Source organism: Phytophthora sojae (assembly GCF_000149755.1).
Source record: "Phytophthora sojae unplaced genomic scaffold PHYSOscaffold_5, whole genome shotgun sequence".
Taxonomy (NCBI): Eukaryota; Oomycota; class Peronosporomycetes; order Peronosporales; family Peronosporaceae; genus Phytophthora; species Phytophthora sojae.
Genome location: NW_009258119.1, coordinates 4,096,307 through 4,120,751, shown reverse-complemented (window position 1 = coordinate 4,120,751; position 24,445 = coordinate 4,096,307). Strand labels below are relative to the sequence as shown.

The window sequence follows — 24,445 nt, the reverse complement described above, 5'->3', positions numbered from 1 at the left end:
AAATTCAACAAGTGTGACGAGCAGCAAGTGGAATTTCTGTCTGATTTTTGACAGGGAATCTCATAGTTGATATTAATCCACATTAATGACGTGCATGTTTCTCGAATGTTGCCCGATGGCAAAGCTTACCTACTGGGAAGCTTAGAGGAAACTTGCAGTGTCATTCCCGGTAAACTTTGCTGCTCTCGTGCTTGGAATGGAAGTGGACGTTTGACGGGTCAAGGCCCTTGACTCGAGGACGTCCCAAGATCCACTGGGACTTTGCTATACGTCCCACTTCCTATACAGTGGAGGGTGGTATGACCGTTGCATCGACGATTGGTTAAAGCATATCCAATGTGACGCACGTGGATATTATTGTAGTGCGTGGCAAGTGCTAAATGGAGTTTGTGGCAGGATAATCGATCAGCAAGGCTCCGAGCTCCGTTCTATCACGCGTCGACCGTGTTGCTCCTCCTCCTGGACGAATAAGCTTTTTCTGGCCGTAGTAGGCTGACATCGGAGTGACTTCCGTACTCAACGGCGACGAAGCAACACGGACGTCTCGTAAATTACACGAAAGTGGTGAGGTAGTGAGCAATCTGCCGGTATCTAAGGGGGCGGAACAAGCTGTTCATGAGACGATCGCCAGCTCGTCAAACGCGCATACGACACGTTGCTAACGATCAGGCCCAAAGCGCACGGGATGCATACGCCTAATGATATCTCGGTGTGTTTGCAATGGAGCCATGCAAAAGTGCACTACTAACTTACTGCATACGCCCAGTTCGCTGACAAGATACCGCGCTGGCCTCCTTCGGTCTCCGCTCGGTCTCTCTCCGGACCACGGTGGTCGCCTGTAGGAACGAAAGGCTCGATGGCTGTAGGCGTGCTGGCCCTTTCCCCTTTGGTGGTAGGCTGAGTTGAGTCGAACGCAGCGGAGAAGTTCGGCGGACTTGACCAGCTTGTGCCCCTACGACTTGGTGGAGACGCGCCGAACTTTGAGCACTAACGCTGGCCACGTTTGGCTTCGGTGCCGGTGCCACTGGCTTGTGGCCGCGACGGAACGTAAACTACAAGTACATCCGGGTTTGCGGGCGCGTGCGAGCACCTCCGCGGACACAAAGCCGCACAGACCAAATTTCAGTGGAGACGAAGCGAGAGGATCCGCCACCGCCACTGCTCTGGTCGAGGTTAGGCCCTTCAAGTCGTCATCGGGCCTCCTACTCTATAGAGTGCGCGCGGGGCTATCGGTGCCAGTCTTCCACACTTTCCGCCTAGCGGTAGTCTATATATCTCCATCTCACTTTCCCAACCGCTTCGTCGGTACATCATGAACTCACGCCACCGCGGCGCACTTGGATTCCTGGCCGGGGTGACAGTGGTTTGCGCCGGGCCGGTAGCAGCTCAGAGCAGCGAGAGCGGCCCCGGATTCCTTCGGACTAGCGCGGACTCTTCCTCGAGTAACAGCAGCAGCATTGAGGACGACACTGCTGCGTATTTGGCGCGCGGATACGCGTCTACAATGGCGGAGGACGAGCAGCGGTTGACCATCATGACCGACTCCCTGCTCACCGAAAGCGTCTGCGACGGCGAGCCCATGGCAATACTCAAGTCTGCAACTGTCCCGACAAACGGGGCGTGCGTGGCAGCGCAGAGCAGGTATAACCTCTCGTGCTCGTGTCTCTCGGGCTATGCCAACACAAAAGCGTGGAGCTTCCGCATCGGCGAGCCCGACACGGAGCCAACGTCTCCATTCCCCACGACAATTAAGCAAGGGGCCGTCCTTCAAGTGAACTCGCTGATGATGCTCGACGTTCCTGCAGATCTACTTATCTTGTACGTCTTGTTCGTTTTCTTTTCGTGGAAATTTCGGGTGTGTGGAGATGAAGATGCTGATTTTGTTGCTGCGTTTTGGTACAGCAAAATACAGGGGGAGGGCAGCAACGGTGTCCCCGTCAGGTTAGAGAAATCGACGACAGGAGACGATGTAGTGGCGATCGTTCGTTCACAAGAGGTCTCAGCTCTCACAAAAGTGTAAGTTTTGTCTGATTCCCTCTGATCCGCTTTTATTATTTGTATCTAAACTTTCTGCCTTGTGTGATTGCAGCGACATATTCAACTTAGATCTCTCTGAAGTACCTATTGGAGACGGTTTTGTGCCATCGACACTGTCAAGCCTGTACGTGAGTGCGTATGCCTTTGTGAAACCTGTCACCGCCTCGAAAACTAATGTTGGATGTTGCAGATTGATGCGCCGCTGCAATATCAGCAGCCTCAGCCAGTCCTTCCTGGAAAGCTTCACCTCCCTCGAGTCTCTGTACGTGTGCCATCCATGGGCAAGTTTCACCAATGCTTTTATATCTGACTTTGTTTTTGTTTTTGTTTTTCTGCATCACAGGAATTTGGCCGCAAACCAGCTATCCAGTATTTATACCAGCTTGCCAGGATCGGCCGAGACCTTGAACGCAATGACTGACATGTGAGTTCTTGGATAGTCGAATTGTTTTCTTAAAATTACTAACCGAAATGTGATTTGGCTAGCATTTTGGCGAATAACAGCTTTACCGAGTTCCCGACGCAACTGCTCCAGTTTCCCAATCTTCGAAGGCTGTAAGTTTAAGTCCACAATTGTTTTCCGCTTGATGATGTATGACATGAACTAACATCGTTGTGCCACAGCGACCTGAGTGGGAACGACATCACGAACTTGACAGTCACCAGCGACGAACTTGCAGCTATTTCGCAGCTTTCGGTGTTTCAAATTGATTCCCCCGCGGGAAATGGGAGTGGATGCGATGGTGGTGAATGGCAACAGGTGCACAACACGAACTTCTGCGTTGTGAACACTACGAGCACGACTGCCCCAGAGGCGATGGCTAATGAAGGCAGCGTGATTGATAACACCAACTGGACTGTCTTCATGCTGATAGCGGTCTTCGGAGGCTGCCTCATGGGCTTTCTGCTGTTCTTCCTGGCCACCAAATTCGTGCAACACCAGCAAGAACGCAGACGCAAGAAAGGATTGACTACCCCAGGTGCTGAGGATGTTCAGACGTCTCGAGCGGCGGATATCACTGCGACGCAGGAGTTCTACAACTCTCTTCACCCCACATTGAACGCGGACTTACTCAATGATCCGCTGATCATGTCGTTCCGGCTGAAATACAAGGACCTGCACATCGGCCGCTGCATCAGCAAAGGTGGCTTTGGACTGGTCTACACCGGTATGTACAAGCACCGCCGTGTGGCTATCAAGAAGATCATGCGCGAGAAGTGCGAGAAGCTCTCGCAGATTCGCATGTTCATCCGAGAGATCACGCTCATGGGGTCGCTCAAGCATGAACGCATCGTGGAGTTCATCGGTGTTGCCTGGGACTCGCTGCGCAATTTGAGCGCTGTGACTGAGTACATGGAGCGCGGGGATTTGCGCGATGTTCTCCACACTTTGAAACACCAGGGAAGCAACGTGGATCATCAAGGACTGACGTGGAATGGCAAGAAACTTACTATTGCGTTGCATATCGCCGAAGGACTCGCGTATATGCACTCGCTAAACCCCAAGGTGATCCACCGCGACCTCAAATCCAAGAACGTGTTGCTCAACAACGACTACGAGGCGAAACTGAGTGACTTTGGCGTCTCGCGTAAGCGTCTCGTGGCAGACGTCAATGGAGGTCCCGGCAGATTCATGACCCCAGGTGTGGGCACGTCGTTCTGGATTGCCCCGGAGGTTCTACTCGGGCGTGACTACGATGAGCACGCTGATGTATTTTCCTTTGGCGTCGTGCTGTCCGAGATCGACACGGATGACTACCCGTACTGGAACTCTGGAAGCATTCCAGCACAAGACGACCACGACGAACGGCGCTCGCAAGAGCAGAAGATATTGGAGAAGGTGGCGCTGGGCTCATTGCGACCAACATTCTACAACGATTGTCCGCCTGGAGTTCTCGCATTGGCTGCGAGTTGTCTCGAAGGTAGACCTGAAAACCGACCCAGTGCAGCGGAGGTTGTCCTTACCATCAAAGAGCTCATGCGCGAGCTGCAGTTCGACAACAACCGGCCGCAGTCCGAGCCGGAGCCTGATATTGCCACGGCGGGCTTCTTGTCGACCACATAGGGGTGACTGGATTGCTTTATCTTGGACAAAGCGCGATACGGACGGAGTACTCGCCGCACTATGAATACTATAGAATACTCGCCGCAGACACCACCAAATTAGCTTTAAGAAAATGCTTAACGTGTTGCCGCAGTTTTTTTTTTTTCAACAATCACAAGACTCGTGTTGCAGCTTTAAGCAGCAATCTTCTGCTTCTTCAGTGCTGCCTCACCAGTCTCCTCAAGCTTCGGAGCTGAGTTGACCGATACAGTCTTCTTTGCGTCGCTGGCCGTGGCCACCGGCTTCATTTTATACACAGGAGCTGCCGCTCCCGTTCCTTCCACACGCTCAAATGCTCCAGTGTCTTCCTGCAAATACGCTCTGCTCACACAAAATCGCAAATAAGCCTCGGTAATGCAACAACAACAACAACAACAACAACAACAACAACAACAACATGAAACAAAATGTTCACCACGTACGTGACGAAAGTACGCAGGTGTTCTTTTCCACCGAGTTCGTGCTCGCTCTTGGTGTAACTCTCCAGAATCTGGTCGCACACTTGGTCCGCCGTCATACTCGTGAGTCCCTTGTGATACTTGGCCTTGTCAAAAGCCTGGCAAAAAAAACAGCAACAAAAAATAGTTTAGCCACAGCAGCCCATCACCTCTCTAAACTTTAACACCACTTAACCCCCTCTCTCTCTTTACCTTTTGGATGATCTTGAATCCACTCATAGTGCTGATGGTAGAGCGAATGGCGTAGAGGAAATAGACCCTGGCGTGACCAATTTTGAGCGGCATTTTGGACGTGAGCTTGATCGTCTGGTTCTTGGTCACAAATTTGCCGTCCGCGAACATGCCGTTCTTGCCGAGGCATTGCAACTCGAAGCAGCTGTCCGTCTGGTTCCACTGGATGCGCGCGTGCAGGCGCGAGATGGCCTTCTGCTCGCCCAGCGCGATGCGGTGGTCGGGCAGCGACGAGATGGGCCCGCGCCCGAGCTCCGCCGGCAGGTGCGTGATGAGCTTCTCGAAGGGCGTGTCGCCCTCCACGCGCCCGCTGAGCTTGGCGTAGGCCAGCGGCGGCCGCTTCTCCACGAACTTCTTCTCCAGCGCCTTCTTGCGCTCCTCCAGCCCGGGCGCCTGCATGTCGGGCAATTTTTGTGTTTTGTGCTTTTGAGCAATTGGATGTCATTATTTTCGAACTGAACCTGGTTTTAGTGACATTTTGTGATGAATTAGTGACATTTTGTGAGGACTATAAATTTGGTGTTTGGGTTAGCGATTCGATCAGCGTTAGTTGAAGGCGACTATCGTATCCTTGTCGGTGCTGTTTCCTGTAAATTGGTGGCAAGCATAGCGTTTTGTGATGGTTTTGCCTCACACGAGTGACTCGATGGCCATGTAGCCATCTCACCAACTTTGGCTCACAGTTGCGCCGCTGTAACTTCACAGCTTGTCCAGCAGCAACCATGTACACAATGGGTGTTTGGCCCTGTCTCCATCGAGGCGAAGCGTTTCCTACTCGTGCAGGCTTCTAACGTCGCCCTCGGTTTCAGTTGCTTTCGATGGCTGTCCCTCGCGTGCCTTGCTGCTCATTCAGGTCGGCGTCTGTGTGGCTCGGGCCTTTTCCAATCTCTCTACGACTAACTTTTTCCACCGAGGACCCCACACTGCTGAAGGACGAAAACCCGGCGGTCTGCGTGCTTGTGCGTGTCTGCCGCTTCAATTTGTGCCTTGCCTCATTAAGTAACATCAATTCGAGGGCGTTAGTGCCGATTAGCTCGTGGTACTTCGCCTCAACTCCGCTGCCTTGTGGTTCCGCACCGCCACGACCCAAAATCCCCAATAATTCACCACTCATGCACAAAATAAACCATCCTGGCGTCGGACTATGCCCGGCCACCGAGAGCAAGCTAACACGGTTACTAATTGAGTGCGATATATCACTTGAGCTGGTGGACAGCACGCCACGCGGTGTCCAGGATCAAGCGTCCCATTAGGTTTGCTCCACCAAGATGAGCCCGTCCCAAACGCTCGAAAATACACTGGGACCATTGCGGTGTTACTTTGACGTCAACTTGCAGCGACACTTGACGCCGGACACGGACCGGAAGCCGGTCCAGAAGCTGAACTCAACGGCGCCGCCTGTGGCCCCGAGAGTGCCGACGAAACGCTCAAGTGCCCCAAGTCGAGCATGGCACTCATGGAGTCAAGAGTACAGCGGTGTGTTGCAGTAATTGTCGTTACTACAGGCTCGGGACGCCTTCGCCACGAAAATGCACCGCCCCTATAGTGCTCACGGCAGGGCACACGTTCGCCCCGCCACAGAGGCGAAAGCTGTCGGGATTTTCTTCTGCCTTGACAGACGCAGCTGCAGCTCGGGCGGGGCTGTCCGGGATGTAGCGTGGCGGAAGCATCACAACTGCATTTCACGTCTAACGGCGTAGTCCCCCCGCCCGAGTCCTTCTCGCACCACAAGCCATTGCGATGGTGTCGCTGCGGGGCTTACAACAACTTACCTCCACCGTGAGCGGGAGCTCGGCGAGCTTGAACTCGTCGACTGCCGCTGCGTCCTCGCTCACGTCGGCTACGGAGGGTACACCAACATCTACATCTGCATCAGCTTCCACCAACTCGGTGGCAACCGCGGCGCCGTCGTCGAAATCCACGTCAGTGACCACCAAGAAGGAAACCAAGTCTTCCGGTGAAGTGGTTACGACAGTCACCACTACCACCACGACTGTGAGCACGAGTACATCGAGTGCTAGTACCAGCAACACAGCGTCGAACACGGCAACTTCCAGCGGCGTAACCAGCTCCAGCAATGTTGCCACGGAAGGAAATACTGACAGCGTATCAACTACGACTGTCACAACGACCGAAAATGGAGATGGATCTTCACCCGTGACAACTGTAACTACGGACAACGATGTGAACACGACGACCACCTCCACGACGAAGGATGCAACAACCGGGATCACGACCGTGACGACCACGACGAAGACCGACTCGGACACGAACGGGTCTGCCAGCAGCTCCAGGACTTGGACAACGACGTCGGGAGGATCTTCGACTTCGGCTACAGCATCGGGGACTAGCACGACTGGTACTCAAGAACCGACGAGTACTGGAGGAGCCTCAACATCGTCAAGCACAGTTACGACGTCGTCGTCGACAGGAGCTACGATGGAAGAAGCTTCTACGTCGACGACTACCAGCACGAACACTGGCAGCAGCACTGGCGCTACTTCCAGTACGGCAACAGGGGGAAACTCGGTCAGCACGAGCGGGACGACGGTCAACGGGGAAACTGCAACGAGCACCACAACAACCGGATCCACGAACAACAATGCGAATTCCGTCACCGCCGGAACCAGTTCGACTAGCACAAGCGTGACCACAAGTACCAGCTCCTCCACGGGTGAGACCACCACAACTGGTACCAATGCCAACACTGCTACTAGCACGTCGACTACAACAAGTTCATCGACTGGATCGACAACCGGTGCCAATTCAGCAACGACCAGCACGACAGCGACAACAACCAGCTCATCAACTGGATCGACAAATGGGGCAATTGAGAGCTCCACCACGACAACGACAACCACCTCGTCAACCGGATCCCAGAACACTGCGGCAACCACAATTAATTCCAACGGCAGCAAAGCTAGCAGCAGCACTACGGAAACAACCACCGTCTCTGAGGCGTCATCGTATGAGGGCTCCGCAGCAAACTCCGCGACTGGTTCTACGGATGGCTCCAGCTCCAGTGTGTCCTCCAGTTCGTCGAGCTCCTCGTCTTCATCTTCGCTGGCGAGTTGGTTCCGCACCAATTTCCGCAACGACGAGACCCAGCTCGTCGTCGGATCCATGAGTTCAACAACGACGACACAGGTGTGCAATGGTCTTCCGGCCCTGGTCACTCGTTCGGATTCGGAGACGCCGAACGGTGGCTGCCCGGAGGAACTGACTGCTCTCAACGCGTCTTGCACTTGCATCACGGGCTACGAGGAGACCGACAGCTCGTGGGTTTTCCACGTCACGACCGAGTCGTGGAACTCGACCACAACCACGACTACCCGTGCAACGACGCAGACGTCGTCGGATGAGTTGGCTATCAACACCATCCGACCCATCTGGGTGTCCTCCAGCCTCGAGACGCTGGAAATTGAAGGAGCTGGAGAATCTCCGGCTGCGATCACGTTCATCGACGAGAACCGCGTGGCCTCGAGCTCTTCGCTGACGCTTGTGCGGTCGACGAGAAACTCCACCAACATCTCGACGCTGTCGATTTACAACATCGACCTTAACTCGGTGGCAAAGCAGAACTCGGACTTCGTGCCCGCCACCGTGACGAACCTGACGCTGAGAAACTGCAACATATCGAAGCTCGGTAGCAGCTTCACGCGCGAGTGGAGCTGGATCCAGTACCTCGACTTGTCCTCGAACAGCATCAACACGGAGTATGTGGGCGGTGCTGCGCTCAAGGAGCTCAATATGTCGCACAACGCGCTCGCGGTGTTCCCTGCGGCGACTCTGAACTCGAGCGGCTTGGAGGCGCTGTACATCCAGGGCAACGATATCGCGGACTTTAACGTGAGCCAAGACCAGTTCAAGCAGATCCAGGGGCTCTCGGCCTTCACAACAGACCAGCCAAGCTCTGCTTCGACCTGCGAAGGCGGTGCCTGGCAGTCGGCTCACGGCACAACCTTCTGCGTGCTTGGCGCGTCCACGGCTGCAGCGCCCGACTCGGCTCAATCCGCTGGATCAAACAGCGATGACGACCATGGTGGACTCGGTCTGTTGGGTTACTGGCTCATCGCGGGGGCTATCATCGTCTTCTTCCTGCTTCTGCTGGTGATCTGGCAGCGTCGTCGTCACAACCACGAACGGGGCAGCAGCCCCATCGTGTCGCCCGAGGCCGTTGAGCCCACTACCCCCAAGTACAACGCGGACGCCGCTTTCGGTGATGCCCTGAACCGCGACGCCGCTGCTGTGGCCCCTGCTGTGGCTGGTGCTAAAGCTGGTGGCTCTGGAGCGAAAGCTGTTGGCGCTAACGCGTACCCCGGGTACGGACGTTCACACGGCAACAGCGTTGACAGCGAGGACACGGCGCTCGGCGTGAGTTTGGCGAGCAATCCGATCTTGGCTGCGTGTCGCCTTGACTACAATGAAGTGACGCTGGGTCGCTGCATCAGCCGCGGTGGGTTTGGACTCGTGTTTGTTGGCAGCTATCGGGGACGACAGGTTGCGGTGAAGAAGATCCGCAACGAACGCGACGTCGAGCGTGAACAAGTCGAGCAGTTCGTGCGTGAGATCTCGCTCATTTCCGGGCTGAACCACCCGCGCATCGTCGAGTTCATCGGCGCGTGCTGGACGACGCCCGCCGAGCTGTCGGCCGTCACGGAGTTGATGGAGCGCGGTGATCTGCGCGATGTCACTAGACGATTCAAGCGCCGTGGCTACCGTCTCACATGGGAGGCCCACAAGACTGTCATCGCGCTGCACATTGCCGAAGCTTTGACGTATCTCCATGGGCTTAGTCCGACGGTGATCCACCGCGACTTAAAGGCCAAGAACGTGCTGCTGAACGCCGACATGGAGGCCAAGCTCAGCGACTTCGGCATCGCTCGGGAACGCAGCTTCTACGACGGCAGCGAGCACATGACGGTGGGCATCGGCACGTCGTTCTGGATCGCCCCGGAGGTGCTGCTGGGTCGGGACTACGACGAGCGCGCCGACATCTACTCGTTCGGCGTTGTGCTCTCCGAGATCGACACAGACGACTACCCGTACTGGAACGCGCAGCACCCGCCGCAGGGCAAGGTGCAGGAGAACGAGATCCTCCGCCTCGTGGCTCGTGGCGCCAAGCGTCCGGCCTTCTCGGACGACTGCCCGCCCGCCATCCTTGAACTTGCTGCTCGTTGCCTGCGCGCCGACCCGGAAGAGCGTCCGAGCGCCTCGGAGATCGTGGTGTACCTGCAGCAGTTGGTGCAAGACCGCAACTCGAGCGCGTCCTTCTCCTCCATGGTGCGACCTGGCAGCTTGTTCGACTTCAACACCCGCAGCACCAACAACAGCTCGCCGTCTCGCACAGCACCAGCCAACACCATCGTGAACTTGCGTTCCTCCGGCCAAGCACAACAGAGTCAGGCTATGGCAATGCCATCGTCGGCCGCCGCAGCCTACGCCGCTGGACGACGCACCAAGAAGACCACAACAACTACCACAACTACAACGTCGGTTGCCTCTGGTGCTTCTGGGTCCCGCCCGACAGCAGCTGAAGCTCTTGCGCCGGCACACGAAGTGGTCGTGTCTTCACCACAAGTGACTCACCAAGTGGTGCGAACCAAGCTGCCTGCAAAGGGCAAGCGAACCACGACCACCACGACTACAACCACAACGCGGCGCGCCGAACAGGGAACTACCAGCGGTACGACCGGCGGGAACTTCATTGCGGCGGGCAGCTCGGGTGGAGACAGCAGCGGTCGGAGCTTCGGCAGCGAGAGCGTTCCGTCGAGCCAAAGCCACGCCGGACTTCCGTACGCGGGCCCCACGTCGCCCGCCAGCCTTCGCGCCAACCACCAGGCGGCGATGGATAATTTAAACCAGCAGCGACAGTTGAGCTCTTCGAGTGGAGAAGAGAAGCACGACACCGCAGCCGTCGACATCGATCGCCGAGGAGAGAGGTGGGTCGTGTACGAGGATCTCAAGGAGCTGTAGGGATATTTTGTTTTGCTTCAAAGGTGAAGTTTTGTCAATCAATGGATATCATTACGTTCTGTCTTCAAGAAAAGGTTTGTAAAGTGGTTGCCAGTCTGCACAGCATAGACTTGGCCTGTTGTTCGGGATTCTCGCGTTGATTGCCAACCGAAGAGGTCTATCTAAGCCTTACGTAGGCGTGCTCGGCACGAACGATGCAGTCGCATGAATGTTGGCAACAGTGTCATCACCTTCGGTCCATGATTGAAGTGAACATTGCTGCGTATCGAGTAAAAAATGCATTAGGACCGGGTGCTTCTCCCGGAGTAACAACATGTACGTGTTCATTGCGGAGTCATCGACAGCTCGAGGTGAAGTTCGCTGTGCTTCACGGCCCCAGAGACGGATCTCAAGCAGCGACCCTATCATCCTTGCCTTGGGGTAGTTGTCAAAAGAAAGTTTTGTTTGGGATTGCCGGAAGAGAGCAGCAAGGCGACGTCGGAACGCGTCTACGGTACGCGATCGTCTGTCGACGGGAACTTGCTTGTTACTCACGACTCATTCCGCCTTACGTCTTATGCGCGTTTCAGCTACGGGTATGTCCATGGCCACAACGGACGTCACACCGGTAGCATGCAACGCTACTTGTACGCACAGACCCAGCGTTGTAGCGTACATGTCATGCATTCCTCGCAGAAATTTCTGCTAAGCGAGAGTATCCTATGCTTCGTGAGCTTCGCACCGAGTTGAGTTATGCACGTAGCCGGATGCTGCACCTGCAGCTGCGAAATACTGCGCCCGGAGTAGAGACTCTCTAGAGAGCATTGAGCATCTCGACTGATCCGTGTCCAGCACAGCTGCACTGCCCAGCTGGACGTCGATGTTACGCATTCGCCGTCGTGGCGCCAGGCCGGGGGGTCGTATTTTTCTGTATTCGCTCTCTTGGTCAGAGCACCAGCAACCGCTGACCCATTCAGGACTTGCGGTTTTCGACGACTGGCACGAAAGTGCTGACTCCACGAAAGCCCCACTATTTATACTGCCTCACAGTCCACACTCCTGCTCTCATGAGCACTGCTGCGTCGGAATCGGAGCTGTCGGACGAGGATGTCGAGAGCGCGCAAAGCTGGTTCGTCGACAACTTCCTCGACGGCGAGACGCAACTCTTCGGCGGCTCGAATAAAGCGCTCAACTCCAGCCTGCAGGTGTGCGACGGGCTGCCATCACTTGTAACACGCTCGTCAACTGTAAAGCCCAATGGCGCATGCCCCACTATCCTTACGGACGTGAACGGGTCCTGCACCTGTTTGAGCGGATTCGACTCTAGTGACGGTGCCTGGGAGTTTCGAATACGAACGAAAGGAAGCGGGAATACCACGACTTCATTCCCGACTACGCAGGCAGCGACGGGCACGCTAGAGATCGACGCTATTCAAACGCTTTACGTGCCGGACACGCTGCAGAAGTTGTAAGACGATACCAGCGTCAGGGTTTACTGATGTGAATATTGATTGATCTAACGTGTTGACACGTTTGGCGCTTGCAGAAGTATTATAGGCATCGGCGAAGCGCCACTCTCGATCGCATTCGTACCAGAGTATCGAAACCAAGCAAGTCTCGAGTTTCCCATCGCTCGTACGCTCAACTCAACGTCGAAGCTTGCAACCATGTACGCTAAGTTACGAAGGTGATGTTTGTGTTACTGTGGCACTGATTAGAGTTGTTTTATTCTCCAGCGAACTGATAAATATCGACATGTTCGAGACCGTCACGATTGTATCCAGCTTCATGCCGCCAACTGCAACCAGTGTGTAAGTGGCGAAAGGGAATTCAGTGAACTGCGTTTGGTTATCTTAACCTGTACTGTGTTGCGTCTGTAAGATAGGACTATGCGGAACTGTAACATCACATCATTTGGCTTCGAATTCCCCGCGGGAATGAACAACCTAACACATTTGTAAGCTTCGACCTCTCCATTTCGAAAAATCTATATAGGCACACTCAGCTGACGATGGTGCATTTGAATGCAGGGATTTATCTTCCAACAACATGGTCGCAGCCTACGCGGGAACAGGAAACCAGGTTTTGGCGAGTCGGTGCTTCTTGACGTTTTGCGAATTGGAGGAATAGTGCGTCATGCATGGTTTTATTTCGTACACTAATGTCGAGACTGACCACGAATCTGCAGTAACCTTTCGTACAACCAGCTCACCGTGTTCCCAACGACGCCATTGAACGTGAAAACACTGCGGAAATTGTATGCATGACCTGGTGCTATGCTGTCCTTCCGAATTAGGTGACTGACGATTGTGTACCGTTGTGCCCAACTTCGTTTATACAGCTACATCCAGGGGAACAATATAAGCAGCTTCGACGTGAACTCGACAACATTTGGACAAATTGAAGACTTGGAGGACTTCAAGGCGGACCTACCCAGCGACTCCGCGGTGTGCTCGACGGGCCAATGGAAATCTACGCACGGCGCAAGATTTTGTGTTACCGACAGCACTACAGGTTGGTATGGGCGCGCCTTCATTCCTGCATGCACAACTCTCCTAACCATTCAACTATTTGCCACAGGAAACTCATCGAGTGGCACGAGCCCGCTCATCTTTGTGCTATTCGCTGGCATCGTGGTTGTGGTGCTGCTGGCGTGTGTGCTGGTCTTGCAATGGCTCACGTACAGGAAGGAACGGTCGTCGGAGCTTCACTCGCATGCATCGGGCGATGAGCACTTGTACTCGATTTTCAACCCCGACTTCGAGGCCCACGAAACGATGCGCGTGCGTCTCGCAGCAGACCCGATCATCGTCACGAACAGAATCGACTATGGCGAGGTGAAGCTTGGTCGGTGTATTAGTCGCGGTGGCTTCGGGTTGGTGTATGTCGGGACATATCGTGGTCGGCGGGTGGCGGTCAAGAAGATCCGAGTGAATCGGGACGCCGAAGCATCGCAGATTGAACAGTTCATCCGGGAGATCACGCTCATGGCCATGCTACGGCATCCTCGCATTGTGGAGTTCATCGGCGTGGCGTGGGAGGCCCTCGTGGACTTGTCCGCAGTCACCGAGCTCATGGAGCGTGGTGACTTGAGCACGGTGCTGCGCAACTGCCGCGAGAAAGGGTATCGGTTAACCTGGAGCGACCACAAGGCCACGATCGCACTGCATATCGTCGAGGCGCTGGCGTACCTCCACTCGTTGAGTCCGAAGGTGATCCACCGCGACCTCAAATCCAAGAACGTCTTACTGAATGAGGAGATGCAGGCCAAGCTGAGCGACTTTGGCATCTCGCGTGAGCACCACGACGTCGAGACACACATGACCGCCGGCATGGGCACTTCGTTCTGGATTGCACCCGAGGTGCTGAACGGCCAGGACTACGACGAGCGGGCCGACGTGTTCTCGTTCGGTGTCGTGCTGTCCGAGCTGGACACGGACGACTACCCGTACTGGGACGCAGCCAACCAGCCGCGCAGCAAGCTTCAAGAGGGCGAGATCCTGCAGCTCGTGGCCACTGGCCAACTGCGTCCGTCGTTCAGCAGTAGCTGCCCCGCTGCCATCCTCGAGGTGGCCACCCGCTGCCTGCAAGTGCGACCTGAGGACCGCCCCAGCGCTACGGAGCTGGTGCGGATTTTCCAGGACTTGGTGCGGCTGGAGTTGTCTTCCAACTCGACGGACCTTCGAGCGTCCTCCCTGAGCATGGACAGCGTAGAATAGCCCATCACTAAGTGGCGGTACAGTGTACATGATGAATATCTTGTCGGTGCTGCCCGTAAACGAACCCGATCTTTTGGGTAAGCTTGCATACGTGCACTACGCAAGTGCTGTGTAATGGCCAGCGCCTTTGTCAGCTAGAGTCGTTTGATGTGCATGTGATCCAGCGGCCAGCAGGTCCGGCGTGGCCCCACATGGTCTCCGCTTCAGCCACAGGTGCAGGAGTCGGTTCCGGCTTCAAGCTCGCGCCGCTCATAGAGCCGATCACGCAGTTGGACCTCGGGCGTCCAGCGACTCGTGCAGAGACCGAGGCGCGCTTCAACCGCGCGACAGCGGCGGCAACGGCGGTCAAGGTGGCAAGATGCTCCTGCATGTACAGGGCTCAAGACCACCAAGGACTTGACGCCTTGAGTTGACGAAGCCGCTTGGTTGCGCTGCGTGCGCATGTCGCCATGAGCACTAAATGATCGAGTGGATCACCCCTGATGTATTATATCGCGGACAAAAGAGGCCGAGTTGAAGTCGATGCGCCACCACGCGCGACTCGATTTCTGCCGCGCCGCTCGAGCTGTCCGAGGCTCTCGAGCCTCTCGGGCGTTCAGCGGCGGCTACGGAAATCAGGGCAAGTATCATGTCGGTGCTGGTCAGAAAGCGGCGAGCGAAATGGACAAAAGCTGCCGGACGGGATTTGCCCCGCGACTGTAGCGACTGCGACTGCAGCGGCCTGTTGACCGGGTCGGCTACGTGTTGCCACCGCTGCGGACAGTGGGCTTGCGCTTCTGTTTTGAACGCGCGGCGCCGCCGCTGTTGCAGCTGGCACCGAAGTGTTAGGCCCGCGGCTCGCTGAGCCGCTAGCTAACACTTGAGCTTGACTGGATCTGCCTCGAATCGGCGACCGTGCGTACAGGTTTCGCGGCAACTTTCCGGACGCAAGCCCACCGCACAGGAAAATGTGAACCAGTAGTAGTACATCTGGCACGTGTTGTTGCTATGTAAGTAGACTTGTGCTGTACATGTACCGGCATGGAGGAAAATGTAAGTAAGATTCGCGCTGTACCTACATGCAGCAAATTTAGCAACTATTGTGCAACGACAATAACTGCCAAACTACTAAAGCAAACGTGGCGTTAACGTTACAGAAGCATGTGTGACGTTGGTAACCCTCAGCGTGGTGACTCTATCGAACTTGTCTGCCCTACCTTGCAAATACCTCGGCAGACGCGATGAGTACGGCAACAAGTGCATTTGCATACAGTGTATGCCATACACACTTTGCCATCACTTGCTATTTCTGAGAATTATCTAACCAACACTCTAAAATCGTTGTTCGCCACTCGACGCGTAAATTATAGCATCCGTTCTAAATCGAGTGAGACTATGTTAAATAGTCTCTGCTCGATACAGCAGTAGCACCATCGCCAACATCACTGACTGTACAGGCGGCTATCATTATCTGAGCGGCATGCGTACGAACGCCAAAGCAGGCCAGCGCAACGACACCAAAATCCACTGACATAAGTCACACTTTCCTGCTCAGTACCCTTTTCGCGCAGGAAAAAAATAGTTGCCAGCAGATATCACAAAAAACCGGGGCGCCGATGCTTCTTATCGGCCGCCACCGAGACTCTCTCTGCTGCCACTCGCGTTTCAGCCTGCTGTCGCGCACACCCACAGCCGGAAGTATCGGTCGGTGCAATACTCGCTCGACCAGAGAGGAGAGGAGAGGAAAAAGTCAACCGGACCGTCGCCCTGCCTCCTTGAGAGTCCAGTTCGACCCAGATCGAGACTCGAACCGGCCCAAAATATGCTGCGACTGGTGTCGGCGCTGGCGCTGGCGGCGGCCGTGGCGCGCGCGGCCTCCTCCTCCTCCTCTAGCGGCAGCGGCGAGGAGATCGACGACCAGGTGAAGGCGTGGCTGCAGAACTACATGGAGGACGGCGAGACGCGGCTCTTCCCCAACGACATCAAGAGCGTCTGGGGCAGCACCATCGGCAGCAGCCTCACGGCCAACTGGAAGGCGCTGCCCGTCGTGTGCGACGGCAAGCCCTCGGTGCAGACCAAGTCCAGCACGCTCACGGCCAACGGCGGCTGCCCCGACGTGTACACGGCCGTGGGCGTGAGCTGCACGTGCCTCGAGGGCTACGAGAACGCCACGGAGTGGGAGTTCTTCATCCAGCCACGACAGGAGCTCACGGCGCAGCCGCTCACGCTCGAGTTCGGCGCCACGCTGGGGCTCACGTCGCTCGTGACGATCGTCGCGCCCGACGACCTGACGTCCATTAAGATTGTCGGTGTTGGGGAGGACGCCGTGGCGCTCAATGTCACGGCCGAGGCCACGGGCTGGGACGACTACGACACGTCCAACCCGTCGCTCATTGAGGTCGGCACGACGTCGGCGCTCGAGAAAATGTGAGTTGTGTTGTGCGGGGTGAGGAGACAGAGAGGGGAGCAGGATACGGACTGACGCTGTTTGTAATTTTCTTTTGTAATGCTTTACAGTACGCTGGAGAACGTGGACTTGTACTCGGCAATGGATGACACGACGGACTACATCCCTCTCGCTATTGAGAATCTGTACGCTCGGCTGTGGTGCAGTTACGATTTTTTTTGTACATTATGCTGACGCTTTTTCATCATTTTTTCTTATATTTTTCAGGACGCTGCGCTACACCAACATCAGCCAAGTGACGGCCACCTTCTTGCAAGGTTTCGCTAGTTTGGAGTACCTGGATCTGTCGCACAACAAGCTGCACGGCACGTACTCGCGTATTTCGTCGCAAATGTGCACGGCCAACCCGTGCCCATTGAAGTCCATCAACGTGAGCAACAACGCCTTGACGCAGATCCCGTACCGCATGTTCTACCTGAACCAGCTCAACAGTCTTTACCTGGAGAACAACGCGATCCAGAACTGGACGGTCTCGAGCGACCTGTTCGAGAGCATCTCTGGGCTCACGAATTTCAACATGGACCCGCCCAACGACACGTACACCTGCGACGACGGCACGTGGATGACTGCCCATGGCATCAACTTCTGTGTGCTGAACACCACCACAGCCTCGACGTCGTCGGACTCATCGTCCAGCAGCAACAGCTACCTGATCTACGTAATCGTGGCGGCCTGCGTCGTGGTGTGCGTGCTCATTTTCGTGTTCATCCGACAGCGTCGTGCGCACAACCGCCGCAAGGATCGGGACGAATCTGTCTTCGACCACACCCTGTCGTTCGACTCGCACTTCACGGCTAACACTAACATTATCAACGACCCGCTTATCATCGCCCACCGAATCCCGTTCAAGGACGTGAAGGTTGCCAACTGCATCAACAAGGGCGGCTTTGGACTGGTGTACAGCGGTGTCTACAACCGCCGCCGTGTGGCCATCAAGCGCATTCGAACGGACTTGTGCCAGGATATGAAGCACGTGGAAGCGTTCATGAAGGAGATTTGCCTCATTTCGACTCTGGAGCACCCGCGTATCGTCGAGTTCATCGGTGTGGCATGGGACACACTGCGCAACCTCAGTGCGGTGACTGAGTATATGGAGCGTGGAGACCTGCGCGAAGTACTGCGCAGCTTCCAGTTGCGAAACACCTCACTCACGTGGGAAGCGCACAAGCTCCGTATCACGCAGCACATCGCAGAAGCCTTGACGTACCTGCACTCGTTGGACCCCAAATTGATCCACCGTGATCTCAAGTCGAAGAATGTTCTGCTGAACACGGAGATGGATGCGAAGCTGAGCGACTTCGGTGTTTCACGTGAGCGCCACGACATGGAGACTCATATGACTGCTGGTATCGGGACGTCTTTCTGGATCGCCCCTGAGGTGCTGCTCGGCAAGGATTATGACGAGCGTGCCGACATCTTCTCACTGGGCATTGTCCTCTCCGAGATCGATACGGAGGATTACCCGTATTGGAATGCCAAGAACCCGCCTCAAGGAGGAAAGGTGGAGGAGACTGCGATTCTGCGCATGGTCGCTGCCGGTGAGCTGATTCCGGACTTCACCGAGAGCTGTCCGAAGGCTGTACTGGAGCTGGCGAAGGCTTGTCTGTCGCTGAACCCGGACGACCGCCCGTCGGCTACCGAGGTTGTCTATGCGATCCAGCAGATCACGAGCCGCTCCTCAGTGAATTACAGTGGGGTAGTGAGCATGGACTCGTCCTCGTCAAACTCATCGCGTCCGATGTCCTTATGAGAAGGCCGAGTGCAGCTGCGCAGTACATTTTTGAAGGAGAGAACGGTATAATGTGAATAACGTTAGAAAGTATCAACAAGTCAACCTCATCTCGTGCTGTTGAAGCGCATGGCGCGTGACGTGTTATCATGATCTATAGGCGTCAATACAACACGCAGCCTTGCTTGCTGTGTCCTGTCATCTATCCAAACTTGCCGTCAAAACCAACGAAGCCCGTGATCTTGAAAATCGGGAAGAACGGCTTCTTGTGCAGATTGGAACACCAATTCCAAGCACTCGTGAGGCGTCCATCAATGCAAGAACCGGCCTCGAAGAAGTTATCTGCACCACTGCCGTCGAATGCTTCGCGGAAAAAGTCGGCCAGAATTGTCCGCTTCAGCTTTTTAGCACCGCCGAAGGTGGTCTCCACGTACCCTTGAATAGCCTTCGATGACTCGCACATCGACTCGATGCTGTCGATGGCCTTGACAATCGGGCGCAGAATGTGCCCCACCTGCGTGTACTTGTCGATGAACATGAGCGCGTTGGGTACGTTCTTGTCACCTAAATGGATGACACTTGAGCCCACCCACGAGTCCAGGTTGCGCTGGGTAGAGTGCAGGATCACGTGCATTGCGCGTGACACGCGTGGCGCAGGCTGAATACGGTGAAGACCCTGGCCGGTGTCCGTCAGCTCGTAGCGCGTGCCGTCTGCCAGCAGGTCCTCATCGGTCAGACACCACAGGCGGAACATGTCGTGGGCAATCTCACGCCACAGCGTCAGTGACTGAAGCACGTAGTTATACTGTCGGCCGTGCGAATGGGAGAGCCGAGCGCCGTCATTTCCACTAATGATGGCCAGTGAGCTGTCTTCCTTCTCGTCGTCCGGGTTGAAGTGCGTGGTCAGCAGCTTAATCATGCGATCAATCGGGTCACGCTCAAAGTACAGGTGGTAGTTGTTATCTGCGATCGAGTAGAGACACTGCTGCAGCGAGTCGCGCGTGAGGCGTCGGCTTTCGTACTTGTCGCTCAAAGCGCGAATCGCCTGCTCCTTCAGCTTGATCTGGCGCTGGATCTGAGGACGGGACTTTCCCTCCGGCGCCACCACCATCGTAGCAGTCTCAATACGGGCATCACGCAGCATATCCAGAGCGCCACCAGCTTCCAGCACATCGTACACCGTGCGGATCTTCTGGAGACACGAGAATCCCAGCAACTCCTGGAGTTCCGGGCTCACTGCGTCCTGCAGCAAGTACATGAGCTTGCCGTACTCACCGCGCATTTTCTCCGGGTTCATGATCTTGTACCGTCTACCGAGTTCGAAGATCTCCTGGAAGAACTCGGCACTCTCGGCGAAGTTCTTCTCGTCCAGGACCTCCTGTCCAGCCTTGTAGTCCGACGCTACAGCCAGAGCCGACAGGAATCCGCAGACATCTTGCAGTTGGGCACGTACGCGCTTGGCCGCCGGCAGGAACTTGGGCGTGTCCAGCTTGTCCGTATAGCTACTGACACACAGCGCCGCCTCCAGTGCTCGCAGCAGCTTGCGCTCTTCGTAGGTGAGTCGAACAGGGATGTACTTGGCTCGCTCCAGCATCTCGGCCGCAGCTTCCGGGCTTGCCGCGTTGGCGTTACCGTTCATGAGTCTTGCCGGGCCGAGAGACGACGGGTAACCTAACAGATAATGACCCATCAAGTTACAAATGTTACGGCGTGGTGCAGGTTCATCGGAGTCAGAATCATCGGAAGCTGAGCCGCGGTCGACAGCGCCATGCATACCGCGATCGAGGTCTTCCTCCTCGCTGCTACTCGTGTCTCCGTCCAGCTCGTCCTCGTCGCTCTACACGCAGCCACGCACACACACAGCACCAACACAATACACACACACACACAGCATCTCCGTGCCCTCAGTCTCCCCTTCCAGCTCCAGCAATCAGCCTGCAACTGCAGCGTCGTACATCGTAGTCCACGGCGTCTCTCGCGCTCTCCATCTCCACGTCCGCCGTGGCCGCACCAGCCTCAGCCGCAGCCGCCGGCGCAGCCTTAGACGCCGGGAAGCGCGGCTGGAACGTGTGCTTCCGCCTGTTGCCCTTGCGGTGCTGGCCGCCGCAGCACAGCTCGCAGAAGTAGTCGTGGCACTGCTCGCAGAAGAGCTCGGCCTCGTGCGCCTGGCACTCGACGCACAGGAACTCGTTGCGCCGCGTCTGCTCCAGCTGCGCCGCGTCCTCGTCCTTGGCGTCCTTGGCCGCGGCCGCCGTCACGTGCGCGAACAGCGCGCGGCACTCCTCGGGCAGCTGCTCGTCGTCCTCCAGCTCGTCGTCCAGCAGCGCCGACAGCGTGCGCATGCGGCTCACGCGCGCGAGGCGCTCGCCTGCGGCTTCGGCGCTCGGGCTCGCCATCACTCGCAGGGAAAATCGCAGACTGAGCCAAGCTGCCTAAAAACCATCGATAACGGATACTTGTGTGGTATACATAGATTAAAACCATACAAAAAACAAGTGTGGCGCTTTTCACGCCGCTTCGTGCACATTGTTGAAGGAGACGGCGGATACATCTAGGGGGGAGCTATGAGCGCTGCGGACGGAGGCCAGGCGTCCTTGTCGGACTTGAAGGAAGGTTCGTGTGGTAGACATGATTGGATGTTGTATAGTGGAGGAGAGAGTGGGTGATAGATTGTGTTGTAGTGTTGAAGGATACGCTGGCGGCTCGAGGGTCGCTGGACCAGATCAAAGCTCGCATTCGAGCCGAGATCTTCGCGGCGCTGGACGACCAGGTGATGCTAATGAAGATATAGAGAACTCGGCGTTGTGTTGCTGATGGACGTGCTGCTATCTATTTGTTAGGATGTGCCCAAGCCCAAACTGTCGAACGAGAATTTGATTATCAACGAGCTCATTCGCGAGTACTTCGAGTACAACGGGTATCGCCACGCTCTGTCGGTTTTCCTACCAGGTGGGGGATAATTAGTGCCTCGGTTCGCGTGAGTTAGAGGTGATTCTGCTAATGTGGGTTGATTTGTGGGTCGGAATTGTGCTTTAGAGTCCGGGCAGCCAGCCGAGAAGCCGTTTGACCGCCAGTTCCTGTCGAGCGAGCTAAATAGTGCGAACCAAACTGCTTCAAAGTTGATGTAGGGTGTGTTTGTCTAATATTGGCGCTTTGTGTTCGTAGTGACGGAGGATCCGCGCTTCACACACGTGCCTCTGCTCTACAGTATGGTGGCGAGTTTACAGCAAAGTCGGAGTGAGTCATTGTATCTCGATGGCTTTAACTCGAAAATTACAGCCCTGGCTGACCATCGCTGTATCATTTCAACAAAAGACCAGGAGCTGCAACATGAAAGAGATCTCGACGTCGAACACCAGTTCAATCAGTTTGCGGTGGCACCAGTCCACCACAACCACGAGGTAGGGCTCCGTCCAGCATTAAATCTACCAGTCGGCGATTCCTAACTTCGGGTTCATTTACTGTGTTTCAGCAGGAGCGAAGCTTTGAAGAGGACCCAACACGCCAAGCCATAATCGGTAAGACTGCACCAAGTTTTCGGCCGTCGGTTCAACTTGACTTAGTATGCTTTACGTCAATGCCCTCTTGTACCGTAGATGGGGTCAACGAGCCCTCGCCATTGATGTTCAAAAAGTAACAAGTCGAAGTACTAAGTTACGAGCAGTGGCCGCAGCGAGCTTTCAGGTATCGAGGAACTAATGTCGTTAAAAAAACCTGCAAATTCCGGTCAAGTGTATTTGGTTCAGTACGGCAGCTCTATTATCACGCCTTCCACAGTCGAACGTATCGGTCACTACCATAGGTGGCTACGATGTTGCGGTGCGGGTGGTGGGCAATACCGAAGGCATCGGCGTTGCAGATCTGCATCGATGTTTCAAGTTCGCCAGTCGCTGCGGCAAAACTCGCAATGAATCCCTTGTCCGTCACACCGTACAACCACTTGCCGCGCATTGACAGCGTGCAGGCAACGAAGTTGCCAACCTTCTTATCGTTGAATGGATCGCCCTTGTAAGTCAGCAAGACTTCACCACCCATCGACACGCGGTGCATGTCGCTCGTACGAGTACAAATGATGATGTCCTCTCCGGTTCCAGACGCGTTCGGCGCCAGGATCGCGCTTACGATATCGACTTCTGCATTGTACGACTCGCTGGGCGGTTCCACTGTCTGCAGACACTCCGTCGTCTTCGTGCTCCAGATTTTCAGCGTTCCATCGCTGGACGTTGAAATCACCTTGCTACCATCCGAGGAAAAGAAGGCTGTGTTGACGTAGCTGTGGTGACCGCGAAACTCCTTCAGCGTATTCCCAGACTTGAGGCCGTGGATACGAACAAGATGATCAAACGAAGCTGTCAGGAGCTGCGTGCCGTCCCGTGAAAACATGATACTCTGAATGCCCTGACTGTGGGCATTGTCAAAGCGCCGCAGACACATCCCTGTGGAAACCTTCCACACCTTGACCTTGCCATCTTCACTACCTGTTGCCAGCAACTCACCGTCCCGACTAAAGGCCTCAGCCGTCACGCTCACGTCGTGCATCATGAACTCGTCCTGATAATGCCCAGTAAATAAACCAGTTAAGTATCAACCCCGTCAACAACTACCCCAGATAACTCTGCCTCGTACCTTTGCCTGATAGTCCAGATCCTTGCGCAGCTTGCACTTTTCAAAATCCCAGACTTCCACGAAGCCGTCCTTCGCCCCAGTCACAAGCATTCGTCCATCACGACTGAACTGTGCGCACTGTGGCATGGACGTCTTGCTAAACTTGATCTTGCCCGCCGACTTGCGCACCAGCTTCTCCGATCGATCCACTACCTTCTGCTTGGCTCCTCCTCGGACCAGGTCAAAGTCTTCTCCAGGCGCCACCAGACCCTGCATAACAAAAGAATAAACAATGTATACCTGTCAATACCTTCACTTCAGCACCCCATACATGGAGCCTTTTCTTCCTCACCTGCAATTGCTGCCACTTGAGTGCTTGACCCAGCAGAACCAGCAGTCGAGACGGCTCCACCGTCGACACTTCGTTGCGGAAGAGCTGGGCGACATCGTCTCGGCGCTTCTGCTTGCTGGAGCCAGCGTAGGCCTCGACAGGGTCGAAGATGGCGCGCTGGACCAGCTTCTCGAGGCGCAGGTAGCGCTCCGGCTGCGTCTTCTTCATCGCGGCCATCGCCGGCGTGTTGAGCAGCAGCTCCAGCGCCACGTCGCGCTCTTGCGCCTCCATCATGTCGAGCGCCACCAGCTCGTACAGGTCCATCATGGCCGCGGCGCTGCACTCGAGCGCCTTGGTCTGCTGCAGCACGCGGTCCCAGCGCCCGTGCGAGATGTCGCTGGCCAGCGAATCCACCGACTCGACGGCGTTGAGACTCACTTGGGACTCCTCCTGCAGCGCGCGCATGGCGCCGAACAGACGGTTCTCACGCAGGAACTGCAGGATGAGGCGGATCGCATCGCTCGAGTCCACCTCCAGCTCGCGCGCAGGCGGCGCACCGGCGTCAGTAGCTGCCGACTCCATCATGTATTGCTAATGTTTTTGTTTTATACAAATGGAAAAGAATTTTCTCTTTTTTAGCTGGTATTATACCTTTTTAGCTGATATTATACACAAACGGATCTGTCGTCTTTTCTATGCATATTAACCACAAGACCTATAAACTGTCACATTTATACCCTTTTCCGAGAAAATGACACAGTTTTATGCAATCCCATACATACTTCTATATTAAATGAATGAAGGCCACTTGACGTTAGATGAATGGAGGA

The 24,445-nt window shown here is 55.5% G+C and overlaps 8 protein-coding genes across 8 annotated transcripts; 5 read left to right on the top strand and 3 right to left on the bottom strand.

The window, feature by feature from the left end:
* Positions 1-1,504: 1,504 nt before the first annotated feature.
* PHYSODRAFT_546345 (hypothetical protein) lies at positions 1,505-4,233 on the top strand (the record flags this gene model as incomplete). The annotated part of the gene is made up of 5 exons (XM_009531076.1): positions 1,505-1,818; positions 1,903-2,016; positions 2,381-2,461; positions 2,524-2,592; positions 2,662-4,233. 5 exons carry the CDS (start codon positions 1,505-1,507, stop codon positions 4,100-4,102), a joined length of 2,019 nt encoding a protein of 672 aa, XP_009529371.1. The 3' UTR covers positions 4,103-4,233.
* A 42-nt stretch (positions 4,234-4,275) lies between these two features.
* PHYSODRAFT_315843 (hypothetical protein) lies at positions 4,276-5,229 on the bottom strand (the record flags this gene model as incomplete). Its single annotated transcript, XM_009531075.1, has 4 exons — positions 4,276-4,317; positions 4,381-4,462; positions 4,564-4,697; positions 4,792-5,229. The coding sequence occupies 4 exons, from the start codon at positions 5,227-5,229 to the stop codon at positions 4,276-4,278; spliced, it is 696 nt and encodes a 231-aa protein (XP_009529370.1).
* A 2,724-nt stretch (positions 5,230-7,953) lies between these two features.
* On the top strand, positions 7,954-10,806 carry PHYSODRAFT_506773 (hypothetical protein; the record flags this gene model as incomplete). The annotated part of the gene is made up of 1 exon (XM_009531074.1): positions 7,954-10,806. The coding sequence occupies one exon, from the start codon at positions 7,954-7,956 to the stop codon at positions 10,804-10,806; it is 2,853 nt and encodes a 950-aa protein (XP_009529369.1).
* A 1,046-nt stretch (positions 10,807-11,852) lies between these two features.
* PHYSODRAFT_260692 (hypothetical protein) lies at positions 11,853-12,257 on the top strand (the record flags this gene model as incomplete). The annotated part of the gene is made up of 1 exon (XM_009531073.1): positions 11,853-12,257. One exon carries the CDS (start codon positions 11,853-11,855, stop codon positions 12,255-12,257), a length of 405 nt encoding a protein of 134 aa, XP_009529368.1.
* Positions 12,258-12,834: 577 nt separating this feature from the next.
* On the top strand, positions 12,835-14,504 carry PHYSODRAFT_260691 (hypothetical protein; the record flags this gene model as incomplete). The annotated part of the gene is made up of 4 exons (XM_009531072.1): positions 12,835-12,914; positions 12,974-13,042; positions 13,127-13,299; positions 13,366-14,504. 4 exons carry the CDS (start codon positions 12,835-12,837, stop codon positions 14,502-14,504), a joined length of 1,461 nt encoding a protein of 486 aa, XP_009529367.1.
* A 3,785-nt stretch (positions 14,505-18,289) lies between these two features.
* PHYSODRAFT_354798 (hypothetical protein) lies at positions 18,290-21,086 on the bottom strand. The gene is made up of 3 exons (XM_009531071.1): positions 20,635-21,086; positions 20,456-20,516; positions 18,290-20,350 (listed from the first exon to the last, which is right to left on the bottom strand). Exons 1-3 carry the CDS (start codon positions 21,073-21,075, stop codon positions 18,882-18,884), a joined length of 1,971 nt encoding a protein of 656 aa, XP_009529366.1. The 5' UTR covers positions 21,076-21,086; the 3' UTR covers positions 18,290-18,881.
* A 273-nt stretch (positions 21,087-21,359) lies between these two features.
* Positions 21,360-21,912, top strand: PHYSODRAFT_387496 (hypothetical protein; the record flags this gene model as incomplete). Its single annotated transcript, XM_009531070.1, has 4 exons — positions 21,360-21,449; positions 21,520-21,628; positions 21,716-21,775; positions 21,845-21,912. Coding segments are annotated over 4 exons (327 nt in total), but the record flags the coding sequence as incomplete, so codon positions are not given.
* Positions 21,913-22,441: 529 nt separating this feature from the next.
* Positions 22,442-24,200, bottom strand: PHYSODRAFT_260715 (hypothetical protein; the record flags this gene model as incomplete). The annotated part of the gene is made up of 3 exons (XM_009531069.1): positions 22,442-23,230; positions 23,306-23,554; positions 23,637-24,200. The coding sequence occupies 3 exons, from the start codon at positions 24,198-24,200 to the stop codon at positions 22,442-22,444; spliced, it is 1,602 nt and encodes a 533-aa protein (XP_009529364.1).
* Between the last annotated feature and the right edge of the window lie 245 nt (positions 24,201-24,445).

Bases quoted from the DNA above. Each gene is read 5' to 3' on its own strand.
- PHYSODRAFT_354798 (XM_009531071.1), bottom strand. From the start codon at position 21,075: ATGGCGAGCCCGAGCGCCGAAGCCGCAGGCGAGCGCCTCGCGCGCGTG. The intron at 20,517-20,634 runs GTACGACGCTGC...GGCTGCGTGTAG, and splicing joins GAGACGCCGTGGACTACGAT to AGCGACGAGGACGAGCTGGA. The intron at 20,351-20,455 runs GTATGCATGGCG...ATTATCTGTTAG, and splicing joins GGAGGAAGACCTCGATCGCG to GTTACCCGTCGTCTCTCGGC.